The 21,592-nt window shown below is 43.6% G+C and overlaps 1 protein-coding gene across 1 annotated transcript in view; it reads right to left on the minus strand.

The window, feature by feature from the left end:
• Positions 1-729: 729 nt before the first annotated feature.
• LOC106573451 (semaphorin-3ab) overlaps positions 730-21,592 on the minus strand; it is a 36,107-nt gene continuing 15,244 nt past the window's right edge. The window contains exons 3-18 of the mRNA XM_014148512.3: positions 16,051-16,211; positions 14,866-14,928; positions 11,365-11,484; positions 10,372-10,462; positions 9,232-9,351; positions 8,599-8,741; positions 7,800-7,914; positions 7,538-7,607; positions 7,263-7,407; positions 6,866-7,085; positions 6,685-6,776; positions 6,495-6,536; positions 5,595-5,752; positions 4,637-4,704; positions 4,392-4,537; positions 730-4,142 (exon numbers count right to left, since the gene is read on the minus strand). Coding sequence (XP_014003987.2) covers positions 3,579-4,142; positions 4,392-4,537; positions 4,637-4,704; positions 5,595-5,752; positions 6,495-6,536; positions 6,685-6,776; positions 6,866-7,085; positions 7,263-7,407; positions 7,538-7,607; positions 7,800-7,914; positions 8,599-8,741; positions 9,232-9,351; positions 10,372-10,462; positions 11,365-11,484; positions 14,866-14,928; positions 16,051-16,211 — 2,318 coding nt within the window. The 3' untranslated portion in view covers positions 730-3,578. The remainder of the gene's footprint in view (positions 4,143-4,391; positions 4,538-4,636; positions 4,705-5,594; positions 5,753-6,494; positions 6,537-6,684; positions 6,777-6,865; positions 7,086-7,262; positions 7,408-7,537; positions 7,608-7,799; positions 7,915-8,598; positions 8,742-9,231; positions 9,352-10,371; positions 10,463-11,364; positions 11,485-14,865; positions 14,929-16,050; positions 16,212-21,592) is intronic.

Consider the following 21,592-nt stretch of genomic DNA (forward strand, 5'->3'; position numbering starts at 1 on the left):
GTCCGGAACCTCCAGCGACGGACCCCTGTTTGGAGCCTCCAGCAACGGTCCCCGGTCTGGAGCCTCCAGCGACGCTACGTGGCCCGGAGCCTCCAGCGACGCTCCGTGGCCCGGAGTCTTCAGCGGCGGTCTGCGGCCCGGAGTCTCCAGCGATGATCTACAGTCCGGTTCCTTCGACGACGATCCACGGTCTGGTGGTACTAAAGCAGAGGGATCAGCGGGTGGAGTGGGGGTTACGCCCCGAACCAGAGCCGCCTCCTCTGCTGGAGGATAAGGTTATGTGGGCTGCACTAGAGCCGCCGTAGACAGGAGTTACCCACCCTACCCTCCCTTTTTTTTTTTTGTGGCATTCGTAGTCTGCACCTTTTGGGGGGGGGGGGGGGTGGGTACTGTCACGTCCTGACCATAGTAAGAGATTATTTTATATAGTAGAGTAGGTTGTTTTGGGGGGGATGATCTCCAATTAGAGGCAGCTGGTCCTCGTTGTCTCTAATTGGAGATCATACTTAAGTAGGGTTTTTTTCCACCTGTGTTTGTGGGTAGTTGTCTTCTGTTTACTTTTATGTACCTGACAGAACTGTGCGCTTTCGTTTTCTCTTTGTTATTTTTTCTTTAGTGTTCTGAGTTATAATAAATATTCATCATGAGCAATCAACACGCTGCGCTTTGGTCCCCTCTCTATGACTGCCGTTACACAGATATAACACGACAGGGTCAGTAAAACCAGGCTTTAGGAACAGATTTTTATTAGAACAGTAGAGTACATCATCATCATCATGCCAAACACAGTCTATACAGCAGCATCAGTTTACTCCCTCATTTACACTCAGCAGTCCTGCTAGTGGTTGAAGTTGGCTGGAGATGACCGGTACAGAGAACCAGCACCTTTTATACTGAAGAATACCGGTTCGAAAATAGGAACTCTGGTATGGTAAAATTAAAGTCTGAGTACTTCAGTTATGCAGTACTTTAGTGTTCTTCAAAGTATGTCAGTACTTCCAGTAATCGATTGTGTGCCTTATATTTCCTACTGAAAATAGAGTATTTACACCTCAGTAACAGGTTAACGTGTACTGCCTCTAAGCTAAGAGCATAACATCAGAAACAACATGAAACATTACACAGTTATATAAACAAAGGTACACTAGAATGGCATTCACATGCAATTAGCACAGTGTCATACTGTTGGACCATAGGATTTACTCTTCAATGTGTATATTATGTTCACAACTACATTCCAGGTTCTCTGTGTCTGTCTCTGTTGAGATATTCCAAAATGAAACACACATCCTGAAGTACATAGAAAACACATGTAAAGTACATACTGTAGTGATTCTGCTGAAAATACATAGAAGAACAGATACACTATGCTCCTGGAAAATAACACAATACCTGCATTTTGCTGGAAGAGTATGGTACGCTATGTAGTACATTTGCAGTCTGACATGGACAAACGGACATGGACAATATACGGTACATTAGTGGTATGCTAACTATTGTAATAGAAACCTGCATGTTCCATAACACACCAGTGGTGTTTTTTTAATGAGTGCTCTGTTTGTCAGCTGCAGGGACTGGGAGACTAGTCAGGATCGAGGAAAAGATGAATGGAGCAAAGTACAGAGAGATCCTTAGTGAAAACCTGCTCCAGTGCACTCCGACTGGGGCGAAGGTTCACATTCCAACAAGACAATGACCCTATGCACACAGCCAAGACAACGTAAGAGTGGCTTTGGGACAAGTCTCTGAATGTCCTTGAGTGGCCCAGCCAGAGCCCGGACTAACATCTCTGGAGAGATCTGAAAATAGCTGTGCAGCGACGCTCCCCATCCAACCTGACAGAGCTTGAGAGGATTTGCAGAGAAGAATGGGAGAAACTCCCCAAATACAGGTGTGCCAAGCTTGTAGCGGCATACACAAGAAGACTCAAGGCTGTAATCGCTGCCAAAGGTGCTTCAACAAAGTACTGCGTGATACCAATACTTGTTATATTTCAGTTTTTGCTTTGTCATTATGGGGTATTGTATGTAGATTGATGAGGAAAAAACTATTTTAGAATAAGGATGTAACGTGACAAAATGTGGAAAAAGTCAAGGGGTCTGAATACTTTCCGAATGCTCTGTACATGTAGGTGTTATCATAAAGTAACAACAGGGTTATAATGATATAAAACAATAAAAAATACATGTTACAAAATGTTTTCTGAAATAGATCAACTTATATCAAATATTTCTTTCTCAATGTACATATATCTATAAATATGTGTGCGTTGGAAAACAAGTTTTGTATGCAAATTGAGTCATTTATTCATTTAAACAACATGTGACAGAGTCGATGCAGAGACGTCAAAGTTTTAGGGTTCTATTCTATCCGAATCGAGGACGTTCAGTGTTACAGCATGATTGAAATTCAAAGGCAATGTCCTGCGTTGGTGGAGACTGCATTCACGGTAAACGCTGCATGTCATCTCAATCAGGAATTACCTTTACATTTCTAGTACGCAAACTTTAACGCTTCAGCGACACAGATTGAATAGTTAAGCTGGGATGCAGTGGTTTGACTGAAACATAAAATGAAGAAAATATTTCAAATAAAGTCAACTATGTAACATATTTTATACAGGGCTCTGAACAAATCTTAAAGATAAACATCAAAACAAAAAATGAAAACATTTGTGTCTTGGAAGGGAGAGATTATCTATACATTTAACACAATCACTTTCATAATCTTGTTGTATACTTTTTTAACCTACTGCTAAATTCAATTGTTTATGGTGAAACAGCATCATGTAACAAGAAACCCCGAACCATTCCCTTTCGTACAAGAATGTATCAAAGCATATTTACATGTCTGATTTAAGTTAGAATAACATCATTAGTTATAAATCCATGGCTACTGAATTTTCAGTAGCCAGGGATTTATTTTCTTGCAGTGCTCGGGCATCCTCCTCTCTCCTCAGAACTCTTCATATCTCATAGAATCTTCTCAACATCAAACCGTTGTGCTTTACATGACCTGTATATTATAATTGTCCTTGTGATACACACATAAGGTACATCCCTGCTCAATCATGTATGTCATCAAACACCATCATCCCTTGTTCCAAGATAGTGGTTGTTAATTAATAGAAGATACCCACTAAATCTGGGTGGACAACAACAATGAGCCATACAAAGTACTACTGCGGAGACAGAGCCATGTTTTCAATAGGTTATTCAATAGTAGAGAGAGCATGTAACTACATGAAGTCCAGTCCTCATGTTGGCTGACACTGTCCCTCCATGGTGCTGGGGCCACAGAGGCCAGCTGAGATAATAGAATATAATAGTACTGTATCATCCTGTGTCTCTGTGCCGTGTCACTGTAAACATGGGTGCCCACGCAGCCTACACATCGACCAGGGCGGGATATTGCCTTTGTTTCCAGTTGAGATTCTCTGTACAAAGTCAGTGTGGAACGAGTCTTTATCTCTGTATGGGGCAGAGAAGGCAGGGGAGGAGGTTCGGAGGGTGTTCGTGGACGAGGAAAGGGTACGTGGGTTGGGGGTTGGAGGGTCCTGGGATTCAGTGGGTGAGAGGTCAGACGCTGCGGGGGGCTCTCTCCAGTTCGTGGGTCCGGCGGTTGCGGCCCTTCTGCCTCTCCTGCAGGTGTTTCCATTTGGCCGCCAGGCCGTGGGTGTGCACGTGGGTGTGAGCGTGCACGAGGCCCTGCTGCTGCTGCTGCTGCTGCTGCTGGTGTAGCTGGTGTAGCTGGACCTGTTGGGATAGGTTTGCTTTCTGCCTCCTCTGCTTCCTCTCCCTCTTCCACACCTGCTCACAGAACTCATCCACGCTATTCAGGGTCGGGTGGTTCACTAACGACAGGAAGTCACGGTACCAAAGCTTCTGATTGGGCGATTCCCGGGCTGCGGACGTGTCCCGGGTGGTGGTGTGTGTGGAAGCGGAGTGTGCGGCGTCATCGTCATCACGATGAATGAGATCGTCGAGGCGTTCAGTGTCGATGACCTCCAGGGTGACCTTTAGGAGCGTCTGCATGAAGCCGTGTTCTACTGCCTGGCACACATATGTCCCAGAATCCTTCTTGTCCAACGTGCGGATCAGCAAGCCCTGCTCCGTACATACAAAACGATCCTCTGTTTTGATCTGCACAGAAAGGAATAATACAATAATTACTTCACTTGACTTTACTTTACATACTAAGATAAACAGTACTACATTTGATATCCGTTATTTTTTTTACATAGTCACAGTACAGGATCTAGTATCTATAGTAATACAGAAATCAGTATGATGTGCTGGAATCAGTATTTCATTCATTTATGGACATCATGATTGAAATGCTATCTGGAGTTCTACAGTATGTCTAAGATTTCGTGAAAGCAGGTTTCATACGTCTTGTCTTCTGTCGTCGTTGGCTTGTTGGTACTGCCAGTAGGTGAGTGCTCTCTGGGACTTGGCGCTACACTCTAGGAACGTAGTGCTGTTCTCCACTCCATACACTGTCTTATCCAGCACCGTGGGCTGCCCATTCAGGTTATCTACAGACACACACACACAAATAATAGTGTGAACACTACATGAACTCAGCACCATTATAATGTGAATAGAGGAATACTGCATGATCTGTAAATACATACCTTGATGCTGCAGATCTGAACACTGGGTTAAAGGGTCTCCATTCCTGATGTCCTGTCTCCTTGTCCTCCTGCAAAAACACATATCAACAGTGAGTTTGTGAATGTGCACGTGCATGTGTGTGGTTCTGGATGTGCTGTGCTGGTGGTTGTGAGCCGGGCTGATAAACTAACACCAGTGAGCTTCATACCACTAGGCCACAGGCTTAGGTATAATTACAGGGTAGCTGAGACTGAGGAATTCCGACCTAATTAATCAATCACTCACTCTAACTGCTACACAGCCTGAATCGCACAGTCACACTCAGTCACGGATACAGAGGGGTTGGATTCCACACACACACACACGCGTATTGTAAATAATGACGGAATAAACAACGGAATATCGAGAGTGAAAAACAAAACAGATATTTATTAATTGAGAAAGAACTAGTGTCTTCTCTCACATATAATCTCTTCCCTACAGGGCCGGTTTTCTCAGAGAGTATGAGAGTATTCAATTCTAAAAGATGTAGAAATATGAGACCTTCAGGCTAAATCTCAAATCAATAACCCTGTGGAGACTTTATGAGTGGGTGGAAGGCTACAGTGCAGCACACACACACACACACACACAGAACTGTTAACACTTTATTTCACCCTGCGTTCACCCAGACATTCTGCCTGCAGGTACGACTGACACTGGTTCTCATTGCCAGTAAACACAGTTCAGGTTATTCTTCTGTGTCTCAGTGAGAAATGTGACCTGGCTACCTTCAGGGCTTTCTGGCTCCAACACAAGGCCTGCTCTATTCATCATCAGACCCACCTCTACAGAAACACATACTGTATATCCTTAATCTGTGGATATGAACGATCTGATTTTCCATACTTCGTAGTGTACTCACTATGTGCAGTCTTTGAATGAGAATAACAGTGCTTGAAAGTTAACTATGCGATGAGTGTGTGCGTGTGAGCATACCTCTTGGCCATGGGAAAGTATCGTGAGCACTCGGTCCCGTCCCAGGCACAGTAAGGGTCTCTAGCCAGACAGCACTCAGCACAGGCCTTCCCATACACCTCACAGCGATGCAAAGGCATCTGGGATACACCCAGCTCTGAGCCGAGGTACAACTGTTGCTGTGGAAACAGAGAGGAAATATTCAAAATACCTGATCAAATTGATGCATTATTTATATATTACGCATACTGGTTTAGACATTTTCTCAGAGCCCCGTAGTGTTTTTACAGTAACAGAAACGCCACATTATATTATTATTGGTGTTCGGCACCTTCTATAGCACACAAATACAGTTCTCTTCCTTCCCACGTATTAGAGACCAGTTGATTGACATCCTAGCAATGGATTTCTGTCTTAGTCAGCATCGTGTTAACATCTTATAATGAGTGTCTCTTTTCTCCCTATAAAGCCCTCAGGCTAGGTGTGTCACCCATGACATTGACAGGACACATCAAGTCTGTATTAGGAATACAATGCAATTCTATGGATAGCATAGCTTTCACTCAGTTCAATTCTTCTTCTATGGTAGTGTCCCTCTCTTCTGCAGCTCAGTGTGTGAGTTGGCATGTTGAACACTAGTTGGCGTTGATGAAAGCTGACTACTAGTGAGAAACACTACTTCATTACATATGAATATAGCTCACTCTGAATGTCAGAAAGATGATGTATCCCTATTTAGAGGCTGGATCTGTACACCTGTCGTTTTCGAAGCAATAACATTTGATTTGTAGTGAAGACTAAGGCCGTGGTTCTGTAACGTAGGACAGCCTCGTTTGTTTTCCCATATAAATGTTTATTGTATGACATCCATTACTTGTCTGTCCTGCTCATGCCATGAGGGATAGCATCAGCGTTAGTTACCTGCTTCGTAGAGAGTTTCATCACTGTAATAGCAGCTTGTTCCTGGGAGAAAATACATGAACAATTGTACAAACACATAAGACAATTGTGATACGTTTGGGTTATCATCGTACCTTAGCTGTATGAGTAATAAGTATGTACTAATGTAGTGTACATTTAGCTGTATACTATATAAGTGGGTGTAAGCTACCCTGAACACAGTCATCTCCTCCAGTAGAATCTCCTCCAGGTCATGCCAGGACCCTCTGGGGATGGACACCACCTTCAGCACTGTCCCCATATCTACAACACACACACAACATACACACATTACATTACTCAGTGTGTGTTTGTGTGTAAGTGCGTGCAATTGTGTGTATGTGTGTGTGTACCTGTGCCTATGAACATGACGTCGTACTGTCCGTCCTCAGCCTCCACTCTGTCCACCACTATCTGTGTGAACTGGTAGTTTGTGTCCGTCTTGACTATGATTGGTCGGTTGTTGATGGGGTAGACGGGGTTAAACATTGCCGGATGACCTCTCGCAAATGTTATGACATCATCGGGCAAGTCCTTTGTCGAATCAAATCCACCGAACGTCTTGCTGGGGCACTGTGGATTCAAATACACCTATTACAATGTGAATCCTTACTTTCATGTCCCATTTCATCCACTAGTTTACAATACTGTATATGGTGACACTTCTAAAAGTGCTGTAAATGATTTATGTATAGCCCCTTCAAGTAAAGTGTGCCCCTCCCCCACCCAAAGACCCTTTCATGCCCTTACCGTTCCGGGCCGTGGGTATGGTACCCGTCCCTGGAAGGGAACCCACTGGTAGTTAGGGCCGTCTCTGTGGGCATAGGGACCTAGAAACACCCTTCTGATGTCTGCCATGCTGTACAGACACACTGCTGAACCCTTGAAGATGTTACTGAGGTAGACAGAGAGGGAGAGGGATGAGGGAGATAGAGGTTAGACACACACATCTCCAGCAAAAATATTCAACATGATCCATACACCTCCAATGGGAGTTTAAACAGGTGACTGACAGGTGTACGTACCTGGATGTAGTGAACACTGCATAGATAATGGGGTTCTTGGGATCCTTAGAGCTCATCAGAAACACATCCTCTGAGAACAAAAACATCCTTGAAGTGTTAGCCTCGAGAACAAATCGCAATACAGTAGCATTAGAAATATACAGTAGATGATTTTGTTTCCCCAAAACATATCCATACACACTACAGCCCCTCTTCATACCCACACAGGCACACACGCATGACATAGAATACAACACATGCACAGTGGTAGTTAAACACTCACGTAGTTCGTCAAAGTGAGTGTCTATGCCATTGAGTCCAGGTACAGAACAGACCAGTCTGGCCTTCAGGAATGTGGTCCACTTATTCACGAGACTCCTGTGGCCTCCAAAGTCATTCTGATAGAGGGAAACACACCAGTCCAGAATGAACCTCTCAAACATTTACTACATCCCGCCTACAAAATAACACTACTGCATTTTAGAACTATGATTGACACCCGAACAGACAACAACGGCTTAATGCAGTCTTACAGATTCTTATATTACTTCATCAAAACAAAAGTGTCTTGAGTCTGCGTTTGCGTGTTTGTTTTTCTGCACACGTCGACACAATACAGGCTCCCAGTGTGAGAAAATAAACACATCCACACCAAGATCCACAGTGATTTATTACGCTCTATTAAGGCTGACACGCTGTATAATGAATGGATTGTGTTGACTAGAGAAGAGCAGATTTCTCACATACTGCGAGATCAGCCTGGGAGGTTGTGCACGCTACTCGGTGGCTGAGGAGACACTAGTCTGTGCCAATACTAGCCATTATCCGAACAGTACCACCATTGTTATGTCGTCTCGCTGTAGTCTCACTGGCTCCAGTGTCATGTATTAACCACCTCTCCCTCAGTAAGAGGAGAGCCACACCAAACACAACTCACCTCACAGCTAAATATAACCTGAGAGGAGAGAGATACCTGGTTATGAAAGCATCCGTTATGGAAAACACGCTGTCAATCATTTACTCTGTTAGAGGTAGAGGAAGCTGTTTTAGTCTGAGGTGTCTAAGTGTGTTTGTGTGTGTACCTTGCAGAGCTGTCCGATGCGTGCTTGAGTAGCCTTGCCTGCATGTTCCCCATCCATAGCATTCTCTCTGAAGAACAGGTAGATCTTGTCATCCTCTTGGTTGTCACTCTCTGGGATCAGATGGACACTCACAAACCTGGGGTCTACACAAAACAAAAACAAAAAATTAACAAATAATGAAATAGGGAATCCATGACTTCTTCCCCAGTAAAAACTTTAACATACTGTGTCTGCTACCACTCTCTCTCTGCAGTCATGTCAATAACACAGAGGATTTAACACTTAACACTCGCTCTCTGCAGTCATGTCAATAACACAGAGGATTTAACACTTAACACTCGCTCTCCACTGTCTTCTCTGTTATCTTACTCTGAGAACAACTTTCTGTCTCAGCTTCTGTCCGTTTGTCTTTTTAGTTTCTGTCTTTGAGACACTTTCTGTCTCAAATTAAGATGGTTTTAATCCGGCTCGTCTGCATGCCAACAGACTGTTAGCTAGCTGAGCTAAAGCCTAGGCATCCACTTGGGGAGCTAACACAAGTCTTCAAGAATCAAGCAAGGTTACTCATCATGCAAGCATAGTTCAATGAACTAAGAACATCAGAACTGAGAATGTTCTTTATCTCCATCTCACCGTTCAGCCAGCGAGAGTCGTGTTGCTCTGTTCTGATTGGGTGATGCTGTCCCAGCGTACGGAAAATGGCAAAGTCTCTCCCCATGAAGTCAGCTGATGTCCCAGAATACAGTTCGCCATCTGAAGGACAGAGGAGGAGGACAGTATCAGGTGTGTGTGTGTGTGTGTGTCATAACCTTTCATGTACAGGTGTCAAGTGTCTGTATTAGTCTAGCAGGTACATTATGGTGCCTGCTGGCTTAACAATACAGGTAGAATGTGTTGTCACAAGGAACACCTTAATCTACCAGATAACGAACCAGAACAAGGAAGAGACTCAGGGCCAGGTAGCTGGCTGCATGAAAGGAGGGAGGGGAGAGAGAGAGGAGGGGAGACACGAGAAAGAGGAGCGAGTGAGAGAAGGAGAGAGAGGGGTGAGAGGAGAAAGAGGAGAGAGAGAGAGAGAAGGAGAGAGACAGCGGTGAGTAGAATGAGGAGAGAGAGAGGAGGGAGACAGGGGTGAGAGGAGAAAGGAGAGAGAGAAAAGGAGGGAGACAGGTGAGAGGAGAAAGAGGAGATAGCGACAAAGGGGTCCTAGGCTGGAAAATGACCATCTTTTGGTTGGGGTGATGTGATGTCATATAGTATGACTGGTTCTGGTGATGAACATGGTGAAGAAATGAAGCTGACACACACACGTTTGCACACACACATCTACCACTCTTACAGGCTTGAAAATTAGAGTGTGTCCACTGTAGAGCACTACTAATGATGAACACTATACTGCAGCGCTGCCCAACCCTCTTCCTGGAGATCTACTGTCCTGTAGGTTTTCAGTCCAACCCTAATTTAGCGTATCTGTTTCAGCTAGTTAAGGTCTTGTTGAGCAGCTAATTAGTAGAATCAGGTGTGTTAAATTAGAGTTGGACTGAAAACCCACAGGATGGTAGATCTCCAGGAAGAGGGTTGGGCAGCCCTGCTATACTGCATATACCCAGCCCTGTCATTTATTCACTTCCTCTTAACTGTAAATATGCATAATGAATGAGTGGCGATGAGAGAAGAGGTTTAACATCCTCTTTATGTGTGTGAAAAGTTCTGGGGTAAATTAGTACCTTGATAAAGAAAGTTGAGTGTGTGAATTTGTTTTGGCTCACTCACCAATGAGCATGGATGCTGTGAGCAGCTTGGGGTCATAAGGGCTCTTCCCTCGACCGTTCTCTATCTGGGGCTCCAGCCTGAACACACTGTCCTGTTTACATAAGAAATAGGTCAAAATAAAGAGCATTTAGAACTCAGATTTTACCGCAAAGTCCGATTGACATCAATGCATGATGTTGGCGTCTTGGAAAAAAACATTGTATCTCTATTTTTGCAGATTTTGATATTTTACATTCTCATAGAGCCAGGCTTTCCAACTCTGTTCCTGGAGAGCTACCATCCTGTAGGTTTTCACTCCAACCCTAATCTTGCACACCTGGTTCTAATAATTAGCTGGTTGATAAGCTGAACCAGGTTAGTTACAACTGGGGTTGGACCGAAAACATACAGGAAGTTAGCTCTCCAGGAACAGGGTTGGACACCCCTGTTATAGAGTCACTTTTACAAGTGGGCCCAGCCGGGCAGTTAAGAGCTGGGAAGACTGTCCTCAGAGGCATTCTCCCTCTCTAATTCTCTGCAGTCTAATGAATAGGAAACACAATTATAAGCCTGACTCACTGACATTATGAAGAGGAGACATAGAACACACGCAAACACACAGCGTTTCATTTGTAAAGTAATGAATTGACGATGTTTTGGACGATGGAATTTTCCACCTCATTTACTGAACGAATAAAAACATTTTTCTTCAGGCCATCAGTGAATCATTACGATTCAGAGAATACCTCCACGGTTTATGGTTTTAAATCGAAAGCCAAAACCATAATCACACATTATAGTGTAGAGTTTTTGTTAATACTGTAATCTGGCTGCAGCTCATATAAGGCTTGAATCAGACAGCAAAAACCATGACATTCCCTCTTCCATGGCTTATGTTGTCATATTGGTCAGTAAATAGTAGAACACTAGAGCTAGATTACTAGAGTAAGCAGACTGATGGGTGGGCAGAAAGATGAATACATGTGTGAATAGTTACAATGCAGGTTGGTATACCTCTAGTTTCTTCCCCACCTCCAGGTAGGCACAGACAGGGTGGAAGGCTCCGGTTCCACATACATACAGATGGGTCTGGTTAAATGGCTGTAACACCTTGATGAAATTAGAGCATTCACTCTGGAGATAGAAAAAGAGAGAGATTTTGTATATATTTTTTAACCTTCATTTAACAAGGCAAATCAGTTAAGAACAAATTCTTATTTACAATGACGGCCTACACCGGCCAGACGCTGTGCCAATTGTGCGCCGCCCTATGGGACTCCCAATCACGGCCGGATGTGATTCAGCCTGGGTTCAAACAAGGGACTTTAGTGACGCCTCTTGCACTGAGATGCAGTGCTTAACATGCTGACCAATTATTGCACCCACACTGCTCGCGCTGGCCAAAGAGCGTCTGCGATGCCAAGGGCTAAAATAGAACTCCTTTCTGTTTCTGATGCAGGCGCGCTGAAAGTCCTGCCTCTCCCATCTCCTCATTGGTTTATAGAAGCGATTCGGATGGCCGTTTTATGTGTGGATTAATTGTCGGAGTAGAGGACCTTGTGCATTTCAGGTTAAATAACAACTTAATGTTTATATCCCAGGACAAATTAGCTAGCAACAGCAAGCTAGCTAAATAGGACAAATTAGCTAGCAAGTGCAAGCTAACTTGCTAAATTGCCATACATGTTTAATGCTTTTCGACCTGTCCCCAAATTAATGTCATTGGTTCAGAGTTTGTTTTGATATTTTAACCTGCAAGTCGTGATCGCGTTTGGTGTAGGGGGACAAAATATATTTATGCACGATAGCGCACGATGGCGCACGCACACAGCCGGTTTGGGTTCCGTGTTAGACCGCTGCACCACTGCATATCATGGGTAAGCAGGAGATAAACAGACTATGAAAACAACTAACATACACAGAGAATAAAACTTTCTGAAGCTGTTGTGGCAAAATCATGTCGTGGTGATTTGGGACAAGACCCAGTCCTGCCCATTTGGGTCAAAACCCAGTTTGTCCATCAGATGTAAGCCCTCCTATCCAGAGCTGATCCACTGGACAGAGAAAAGTGTTAACCCTCTCTGGACTTAACACAACATCACATACAGTAGAGCAATGCTGGAAAACAAATATTTAGGTTGAGGGAATAAAGGGCATCTGAAATCAGAATGAAAGGCTTGTCCTGTCTGAATAATCTAGAAATAATATTCCAAGAATATGCAGGGAACTACTTCAACTACATGTGAATAACAATGTTGGGGAAAGGAACCGCCCTGATTGGTTATACTGTACCAATGACATCATGCCCAGGCCAGCTGAGTGAGTGCTGTTTCTGCTGTTTCAGAGATAATCCAGACTGTTGTGCTGTGTAATAACTCAACAACTCGCTGTTCAGATTGAGGCCAGTCATCTGTAATTCTCAGTTTTTCTCTCTTTATTTAATGATCTTTATATCTTGCTCCTATATTTCTCTCTCCATCTCCCCCTCCCCATATACACTGAATGACCTCTCTCCTATCCTGACTCCCGATCAGAAAGGCTCAGGGACATGTGATGAGTACTGAAACAGCTGGGATTTTATGATGGACATCAACAGTGAGACTTTTTAATGCAGAAACATCCCTGCAACTAGCCTGCAACGCACCAGCAACCTTCCCACAACAATAAAATGTTATGAGCATTACATACTGTAACCTCATCTGAGTTTACTGTTTAGTGTAGTGAGTGTAGTGTGTCTGTCTCCATGCCGTAAAGCCTGTTTCCCGTGATCTGTCAGCACATGCCTGAGCAGGCAACAGGCCTGACCTCATATGAAAATTAATGTCATCACACTGATGGGAAAAAAGAGAAAACAGAACCACAAATAATGCATGACTAAATTAATCTGACTTTATCAACAGGAAGCAGCTCTGTTGATTGGGTATGCCTTTGTGGTAGTCCAAAGAGCTGTCTGACATTTCAGGGTGGTTTAGCTGGTTGTGCAGATGTGCAGATTTAATTAATTTTCCCCTGGCTCTGTGTATCACCATCCGTTCTTCACAGATGTAGAGAAAATTAGAAATGTCTGCTTCTATTATTTTCTCTCTCTCATCTCTCTTTCACGGTCTTCCCCGCGGCATGTTCACAAGTGTTTTTGTTCAAGTTCATCAAAGGGCATCTGTAGTCCTGCTACCTCTCTCTCTCTCTCTCCTTCTCCCCTCTGCCCTCTTTTTCTTCCTCTCCTCCCTGTCTCCTCTGCCCTTCACACACAAAGACCATCCTTCAGGGCTCCCCGCTCATCCCTTCCAGAATGTTTACAGAAAACACACACACAAAAGACCTGATGGCCCTTCAAATCAACCCTATAGAAACTCAGCATAGCTTGACCTTGCGCCTGTGAACTTAGTGAGGCAGACGCAGTGGAGCTCTGATTTTATATTGCAGGCAACACATGGCCCCAGGCTGTGTCTGAGAGGGAAGTCAGAAGGAGAGAGATGGAACTGTCTCTCTGAGTCTTTACACAATGTACTGCTTGCATTCAGACATATATACAGGACAAATATACACGACTGAGCTAGTCATGCAAGAAGGACATATGTAGCATAGAGGTGCTGCTGGTATTGTCATCACTCTTCTTAGACTGAGGAAAACACACACCTAAATGATCTTCATATAGCAGTGGGAATTTCTAATGCCATATGACTGTGTAGACTGAAACCATGCTCTATTTAACAAATACCCATGTCTCTACACAGCCATAGCTGATGTTACAGTAGGACACTGCTCCTGTGTTGAAAGCAGTGACTGTAAGCCCATTGGCTGTCCACTGTTAGCCCCGTATCCCAGTGGTTAGGTCAACTGTTCTATTGTTAGACCAGGGGAGAACGACTGTCCCCTCACATTGAGAATTTCAAGTTGAAGGCCGACTGCAGTACTGCAGGCATTGTTTCCAGAAAACAGGATACCCCATTATAGTGAATGGGAAAATGACGATCTTTGTGGTCAATATTGGTGGCTATATATATAAAAAAACATTCAATACAATCATGGTACCAACAATTGTTTCTATTTAACCAGATGTATGTCCTTGAACTGATTACTTTAAAATCACACACAGGAAAAGGATAATTTAGTTTCTATTTGTAGTCTGCAGTACCGCGGTCAGCCTTCAACTTAAGATACACTGAGCTAGCATGCAACGTCACTTCCTAGAGTAGCTCAAACTGCGCATGCAATATTTCCAATAACATGTAGCAAGATGGTGACATGTTGATATGACACTTCCTGATCTTCAAATGCGCCACTGAGCATTCTCATAGGAAACAATGGGGTGTCTTCATCAATGGATTTTTTACAGTCTATGGGTTGGACTCTAGTTGATTAAGTTCATGTAATGTCTCTATCTTGGCAAGGGGATTATGATCAGATTCCGAGCTTCCTGTCCATGTGTCAACACACAGATTACATAAACCCACTGTAGTGTAAAAAGTAGTACTTTGGGAGGGAGAGATAGTGTAAGATGAGGTAGCTACTCACCTTTAGGTCCTTTCCTGCCCATTTACACTCGTCTCTTCTGGAGGTGGAGGCAGGCCACGGGATCTACACAGACACGGAGAGATAAGGATACTTCACTACACAATACACATAGATATAATAACCTTAATAAGCCACTAGCAATCCTAACTTCAACCAGTCCCTAACCCTAAACCCTCGACCAAGCAGCTGGTCAGCTAACAGGCCTTAAATTAGCTGAGGTGGTTCTGCCAGCAACGTGGAGGAAGCTCATATTTTATGAGATTTCATTGATGTATATGTGTCTGCTTGCGAGCCTGCGTATGTTCACATGTGTATATGTGTGTGGTGGGGGTAGTGGAGTCACAATGCGATTTGTTCTCCACTTTGTTTTCGATTACACATTATTCATCCAGGTGTGCGTGGAGTGGCTAACATGCCAGTGTGAGATGCTGCGCGACAGCTCAGGTCTGAATTAATCATCAGCCATTTCTCTGTAGAAACCATGGAGAATGATAGAGGCCTCTAGGTGCCAAAAGGCTGTATTAGCATGGGCAGCGCCATTGAGGGCTTCCACCATTTTAATGTAGTCACCTTGGTGGGACTTCCAACTTTATTGGCCTATCCCTCCTGGTGACCCTGTTAGAGTTATGTTCAACTGGGTCATCAGGAGGGATCAGCCAATTGTGAAGAAGAAAATGTAATACTTAAAAATGGAGATTGCCTCAATAGCACTGACTATGCTGTCACAGACGTTATAATAGCACAGATACAAAGATGAGTCCTCTATCTATCTCTATGGTAGAAACAGAGTCCCTGGCTGAAACTGGCTAAGACTGACAGGGGTGAGGTAGCTACAGATGTAAGATCTTAATTTGATCACCCTGTTGCAGGATAATTTTCCTGAAATGCAGGAAATGTTAAACTTGTAGTGTATTTGAGGTTTAAAAGGTTTCTGAAGTTTGGAATTTCCACTTTGGAATTTTAGACATGATTTTCCCTTACGAAAAACGTATCAACCCCTACAAAATTGTTCATTAATTATAAGCCACATAATAATTCACATTTCCTTTTGCTGCCGGATTATTTTTCTTCGGTAGCAAACTGTCTCGAATGAAGATCCTACATCAGACAGACAACAAGCAGACTATGGTGTATATATGCATGTGTATTGATTATAATGCGTTATAAGTGTGTTGTAACTGTTACCTGTGCCATGTCTCTGCTGATGTTGACTAGGTTGAAGGAGAAGATGTGGTCCTTGGCTCCCACCACCAGACGACCCTTCTCCTCGTCCAATAGGAACGTGTGGTAGGCAGAGCTATTCACCTGGCCCTCAAACGTCACCAAGTTATTAGACTCCAACATCTCTGGAGAGGAGAACAGAGAGAGAGAGTGAGCGAGAGAGAGAGTGAGCGAGAGAGTGAGCGAGAGAAAGAGCGAGAGAGAGAGCGAGAGAGAGAGCGAGAGAGAGAGAGCGCATTTACAATTAGTAACCATATTACTTCCTATGGTAGCTGATATACTCAGGTAATATTAGAATAGAGAGAAATAAAGATAGTTTGAAAAAGGGAATTAGTGACGTCTTAGCATACAGCATCTAATAGAACAGCATCTTATAGAACATATGTTGACCTGTCTCCTCAATATAGTCATAATGTCAGAGGGGAAACATCCCATCCCCACATGAAGACACATCCTACACTCTCCCCATAGCAGAACCTTTTGAAGAACCCTTTTTGGTTCCTGTAAAAAGAAAAATGGGGGGTTCTACCTGCAACAAAAAAGGTATCTAATTGGAACCAAAAAGGGTTATCCTATGGGGACAGCTTAATAACCCTTTTGGAACCATTTTTTACTAAGAGCATAGCAGCAGGGACAGGATCACAACTCCAAAAGCCTAGGGAGTTACCAGAAAGAGAGGGTGCTTTAGCTGAGATTTAATTTAAAAAATGTTAGTGTGTTCTCTCTTGCCCAATCACACATTCTCCCTCACACCCTCTTCCCCACACTAGTTTGTGTCCAACAAAATGTATTCTATGAATCAGACGCAATGACCAAATGGAGGCAATGACCAAATGGTCTGGCTAGGGGAACTGACCTTGACTGTCCAGCCAAGCAGAACTGGACCACAGAACAAACTCACAGCGGAAAACTGAGACAATTCTCCATACAGTATGACCAGCCTGTCTCAGAGTAGACACTGGCGAAATCACTGCAAACCACAACAACCATGAGGTCATTTAAATTGTTGTATTAAAATGTGCACAACATCTGTAACAACCACCATTGAACATTCCCCAAAAGTTCTCATGAGGTTTCCAGATAATCTAATAACAATGTACATGTATCAGTAACGTTTTCCCAGCAAACCATCATTGATTCAGTGAACGTTCCCAGAACATTCGTTAGGTCGCTGCACATTTTCTCCTAACACAAGAGCTGTCCATTTGTGGTGATGATTATAGAATGTTTGTATGAAACAATTGCCTTATGTTGCAAGAACTTTCCGACAGAATAAAACATTTAGGGAAGTTCAGCGTTACACCATGAATTAAATTTAAAGGCAATGTTCCCGCTTTAGCAGAGACTGCATTCACGGTAAACGCTGCATATGTCGGCTCAATCGGATATTACCTTTATATTTATATTGCGGAATCTGTAAAGCTGAATCATTACAGATTGCATTAAGTCCTTAATCTATTATTTAAGGTTCCCAGAATATTTAATTAGGTTGTGGGAATCGTCTGGTGAGAACATTGTGGAGACATCACAAAAGATATGTTCCCAAAATACAAAACTGTCCAATTGTACGGATGAGTCTACAATGTTTTTTTAGGGTGCAAAACATATTCACCTAATGTTACAAAAACATCCCACACAAAAATGTCCACACAATAATATTTCTCTCTAAAATGTATCTTGTCATATCCCCACAATGTTCCCACAATGTAAAAAAATGTGTTAAGACATTTTTAAGAAAATAAAATGTGTTCTGGGAATTTTCTTGCAACATCAGTCAACAGTTTTTTGCAACCTAATAGAAAGATTGCAATAATTAACACAACTGGACAGTTTTTGTGTTTGGAAACTCTTGGGATTCTCACACAACGTTCCCACAACCCAATGAAATATTCTGGGATTTTTGATTGCCCCCCCATCTATCTTCTGAGCTCGTGCTACTAGGTGACCTAAACTGGGACATGCTTAACACCCTGGCCATCCTACAATCTAAGTTTGATGCACTCAATCTCACACAAATGATCAATGAACCTACCAGGTACAACCCCAAATCCGTAAACACGGGCACCCTCATAGATGTCATCCTAACTAACTCGCCCTCCAAATACACCTCTGCTGTTTTTAATCAAGATCTCAGCGATCACTGTCTCATTGCCTGCATCCGTAAGGGGTCTGCGACCAAACGACCACCCCTCATCACTGTCAAACGCTCCCTAAAACACTTCTGCGAGCAGGGCTTTCTAATCGACCTGGCCGGGGTATCCTGGAATGACATTGACCTCATCCCGTCAGCAGATGATGCCTGGCTATTCTTTAAAAGTGCCTTCCTCACCATCTTAAATAAGCATGCCCCACTCAATTTTTTTTTAACTAGGAATAGATATAGTCCTTGGTTCACTCCAGACCAGTCTGCCCTTGACCAGCACAAAAACATACTGTGGTGTTCTGCATTAGCATCGAATAGCCCCCGTGATATGCAACTTTTCAGGGAAGTTAGGAACAAATATACACAGGCAGTTAGAAAAGCTAAGGCTAGCTTTTTCAAACAGAAATTTGCATCCTGTAGTAGTAACTCAAAAAAGTTCTGGGACACTGTAAAGTCCATGGAGAATAAGAGCACCTCCTCCCAGCTGTCCACTGCTCTGAGGCTAGGAAACACTGTTACCACCGATAAATCCACTATAATTGAGAATTTCAATAAGCATTTCTCTACAGCTGGCCATGCTTTCCACCTGGCTACCCCTACCCCAGTCAACTGCCCGGCACCCTCCACAGCAACCCGCCAAAGCCCCCACCATTTCTCCTTCACCCAAATCCAGATAGCTGATGTTCTGAAAGAGCTGCAAAATCTGGACCCATACAAATCAGCTGGGCTAGACAATCTGGACACTCTCTTTCTAAAATTATCTGCCGAAATTGTTGCAACCCCTATTACTAGCCTGTTCAACCTTTCTTTCGTATCGTCTGAGATTCCCAAAGATTGGAAAGCTGCCGCGGTCATCCCCCTCTTCAAAGGGGGTGACACTCTAGACCCAAACTGCTACAGACCTATATCTATCCTACCCTGTCCTTCTAAGCTCTTCGAAAGCCAAGTTAACAAACAGATTACCGCCCATTTTGAATCCCACCGTACCTTCTCTGCTATGCAGTCTGGTTTCAGAGCTGGTCATGGGTGCACCTCAGCCACGCTCAAGGTCCTAAACAACATCATAACCGCCATCAATAAGAGACATTACTGTGCAGCCATATTCATCAACCTGGCCAAGGCTTTCGACTCTGTCAATCACCACATTCTTATTGGCAGACTCGACAGCCTTGGTTTCTCAAATGATTGCCTCGCCTGGTTTACCAACTACTTCTCTGATAGAGTTCATTGTGTCAAATCGGAGGGCCTGATGTCCAGACCTCTGGCAGTCTCTATGGGTGTGCCACAGGGTTAAATTCTCGGGCCGACTCTCTTCTTTGTATACATCAATGATGTCGCTCTTGCAGCTGGTGATTCTCTGATCCACCTCTACGCAGACGACACCATTCTGTATACTTCTGGCCCCTCTTTGGACACTGTGTTAACTAACCTCCAGACGACCTTCAATGCCATACAACTCTCCTTCCGTGGCCTCCGACTGCTCTTAAACGCAGGTAAAACTAAATGCATGCTATTCAATCGATCACTGCCCACACCCGCTCGCCCGTCCAGCATCACTACTCTGGATGGCTCTGACTTAGAATACGTGGACATCTACAAATACCTGGGTGTCTGGTTAGACTGTAAACTCTCCTTCCAGACTCACATTAAGCATCTCCAATCCAAAATTAAATCTAGAATCGGCTTCCTATATCGCAACAAACCATCCTTCACTCATGCTGCCAAACATACCCCCGTAAAACTGACCATCCTACCGATCCTCGACTATGGTGATGTCATCTATAAAATAGCCTCCAACATTCCACTCAACAAACTGGATGCAGTCTATCACAGTGCCATCCGTTTTGTCACCAAAGCCCCATACACTACCCACCATTGCGACCTGTAAGCTCTCGTTGGTTGGCCCTCGCTTGATACTCGTCGCCAAACCCACTGGCTACAGGTTATCTACAAGTCTCTGCTAGGTAAAGCCCTGTATTATCTCAGCTCACTGGTCACCATAGCAGCACCCACTCGTAGCACGCGCTCCAGCAGGTATATCTCACTGGTCACCCCCAAAGCCAATTCCTCCTTTGGTCGTCTTTCCTTCCAGTTCTCTGCTGCCAATGACTGGAATGAACTGCAAAAATCTCTGAAACTGGAGACTCATATCTCCCTCACTAGCTTTAAGCACCAGCTGTCAGAGCAGCTGACAGATCACTGCACCTGTACATAGCCCATCTATAAACAGCACATCTACCTACCTACCTCAACCCCATACTGTATTTATTTATCTTGCTCCTTTGCACCCCAGTATCTCTACTTGCACATTCATCTTCTGCACATCTACCATTCCAGTGTTTAATTGCTATATTGTAATTACTTCGCCACCATGGCCTATTTATTGCCTTAACTTACCTCATTTGCACTCACTGTATATATACTTTTTGTTTTCTTTTGTTCTACTGTATTATTGACTGAATGTTTTGTTTATTCCATGTGTAACTCTGTGTTGTTGTATGTGTCAAACTGCTTTGCTTTATCTTGGCCAGGTCGCAGTTGTAAATGAGAGCTTGTTCTCAACTAGCCTACCTGGTTCAATAAAGGTGAAATAAAAAGAACAGATTAAATGTGTTCTAGGAACTTTCTTGCAATATCAGGTGAATGTTTTTTACAAACATTCTATAATTATCACCACGATTGGACAGTTTTTGTTTTATGAGAAAATTTGCAGTGACCTAATGAATAATCTGGGAAACAATTTTAGTTTTAGTCTTCCTGTAGGCTCTGGTGAACCATTTCAAACCACAACAACCATTAGGTCAGTGTCAACAAACAGCCCAGTATTGTACAATACAATATTTGAAACCTGAGGGGTGTTATTTTGACCGCCTTTCAAGATGAAACTGTAACCTTTACCTGCTGCCAAAATTGTTTTCTCACACCTAAACCTCTCTCACACTCCATCTCTAACACCTCACACACACACACACACACACACACACACACACACACACACACACACACACACACACACACACACACACACACACACACACACACACACACACACACACACACACACACACACACACACACACACACACACACACACACAAACACACACACACGTACCCACCTACGTATGCACACACCATTCCTTCTCACACTCTCTCCTCACCCAATGAACCCACCAACACCCATCGCCCACACCAGCTGACCACCCGTACATTTGTGTGTGGGAAGGAGAGAGGGAAAGAGAGAAGGGAGAAACAATATAAGGAAAAATATAAAATGATGGAGAGGTATTGTGAATCTTGTGAATAAGCGAAAGTCAGGAGGAGGGAGAGAGAGGGAGGGACAGGGAGAGAGGGCAAGGGACAG

This window comes from Salmo salar, chromosome 16 (assembly GCF_965601325.2).
Source record: "Salmo salar chromosome 16, fSalSal1, whole genome shotgun sequence".
Taxonomy (NCBI): domain Eukaryota; kingdom Metazoa; phylum Chordata; class Actinopteri; order Salmoniformes; family Salmonidae; genus Salmo; species Salmo salar.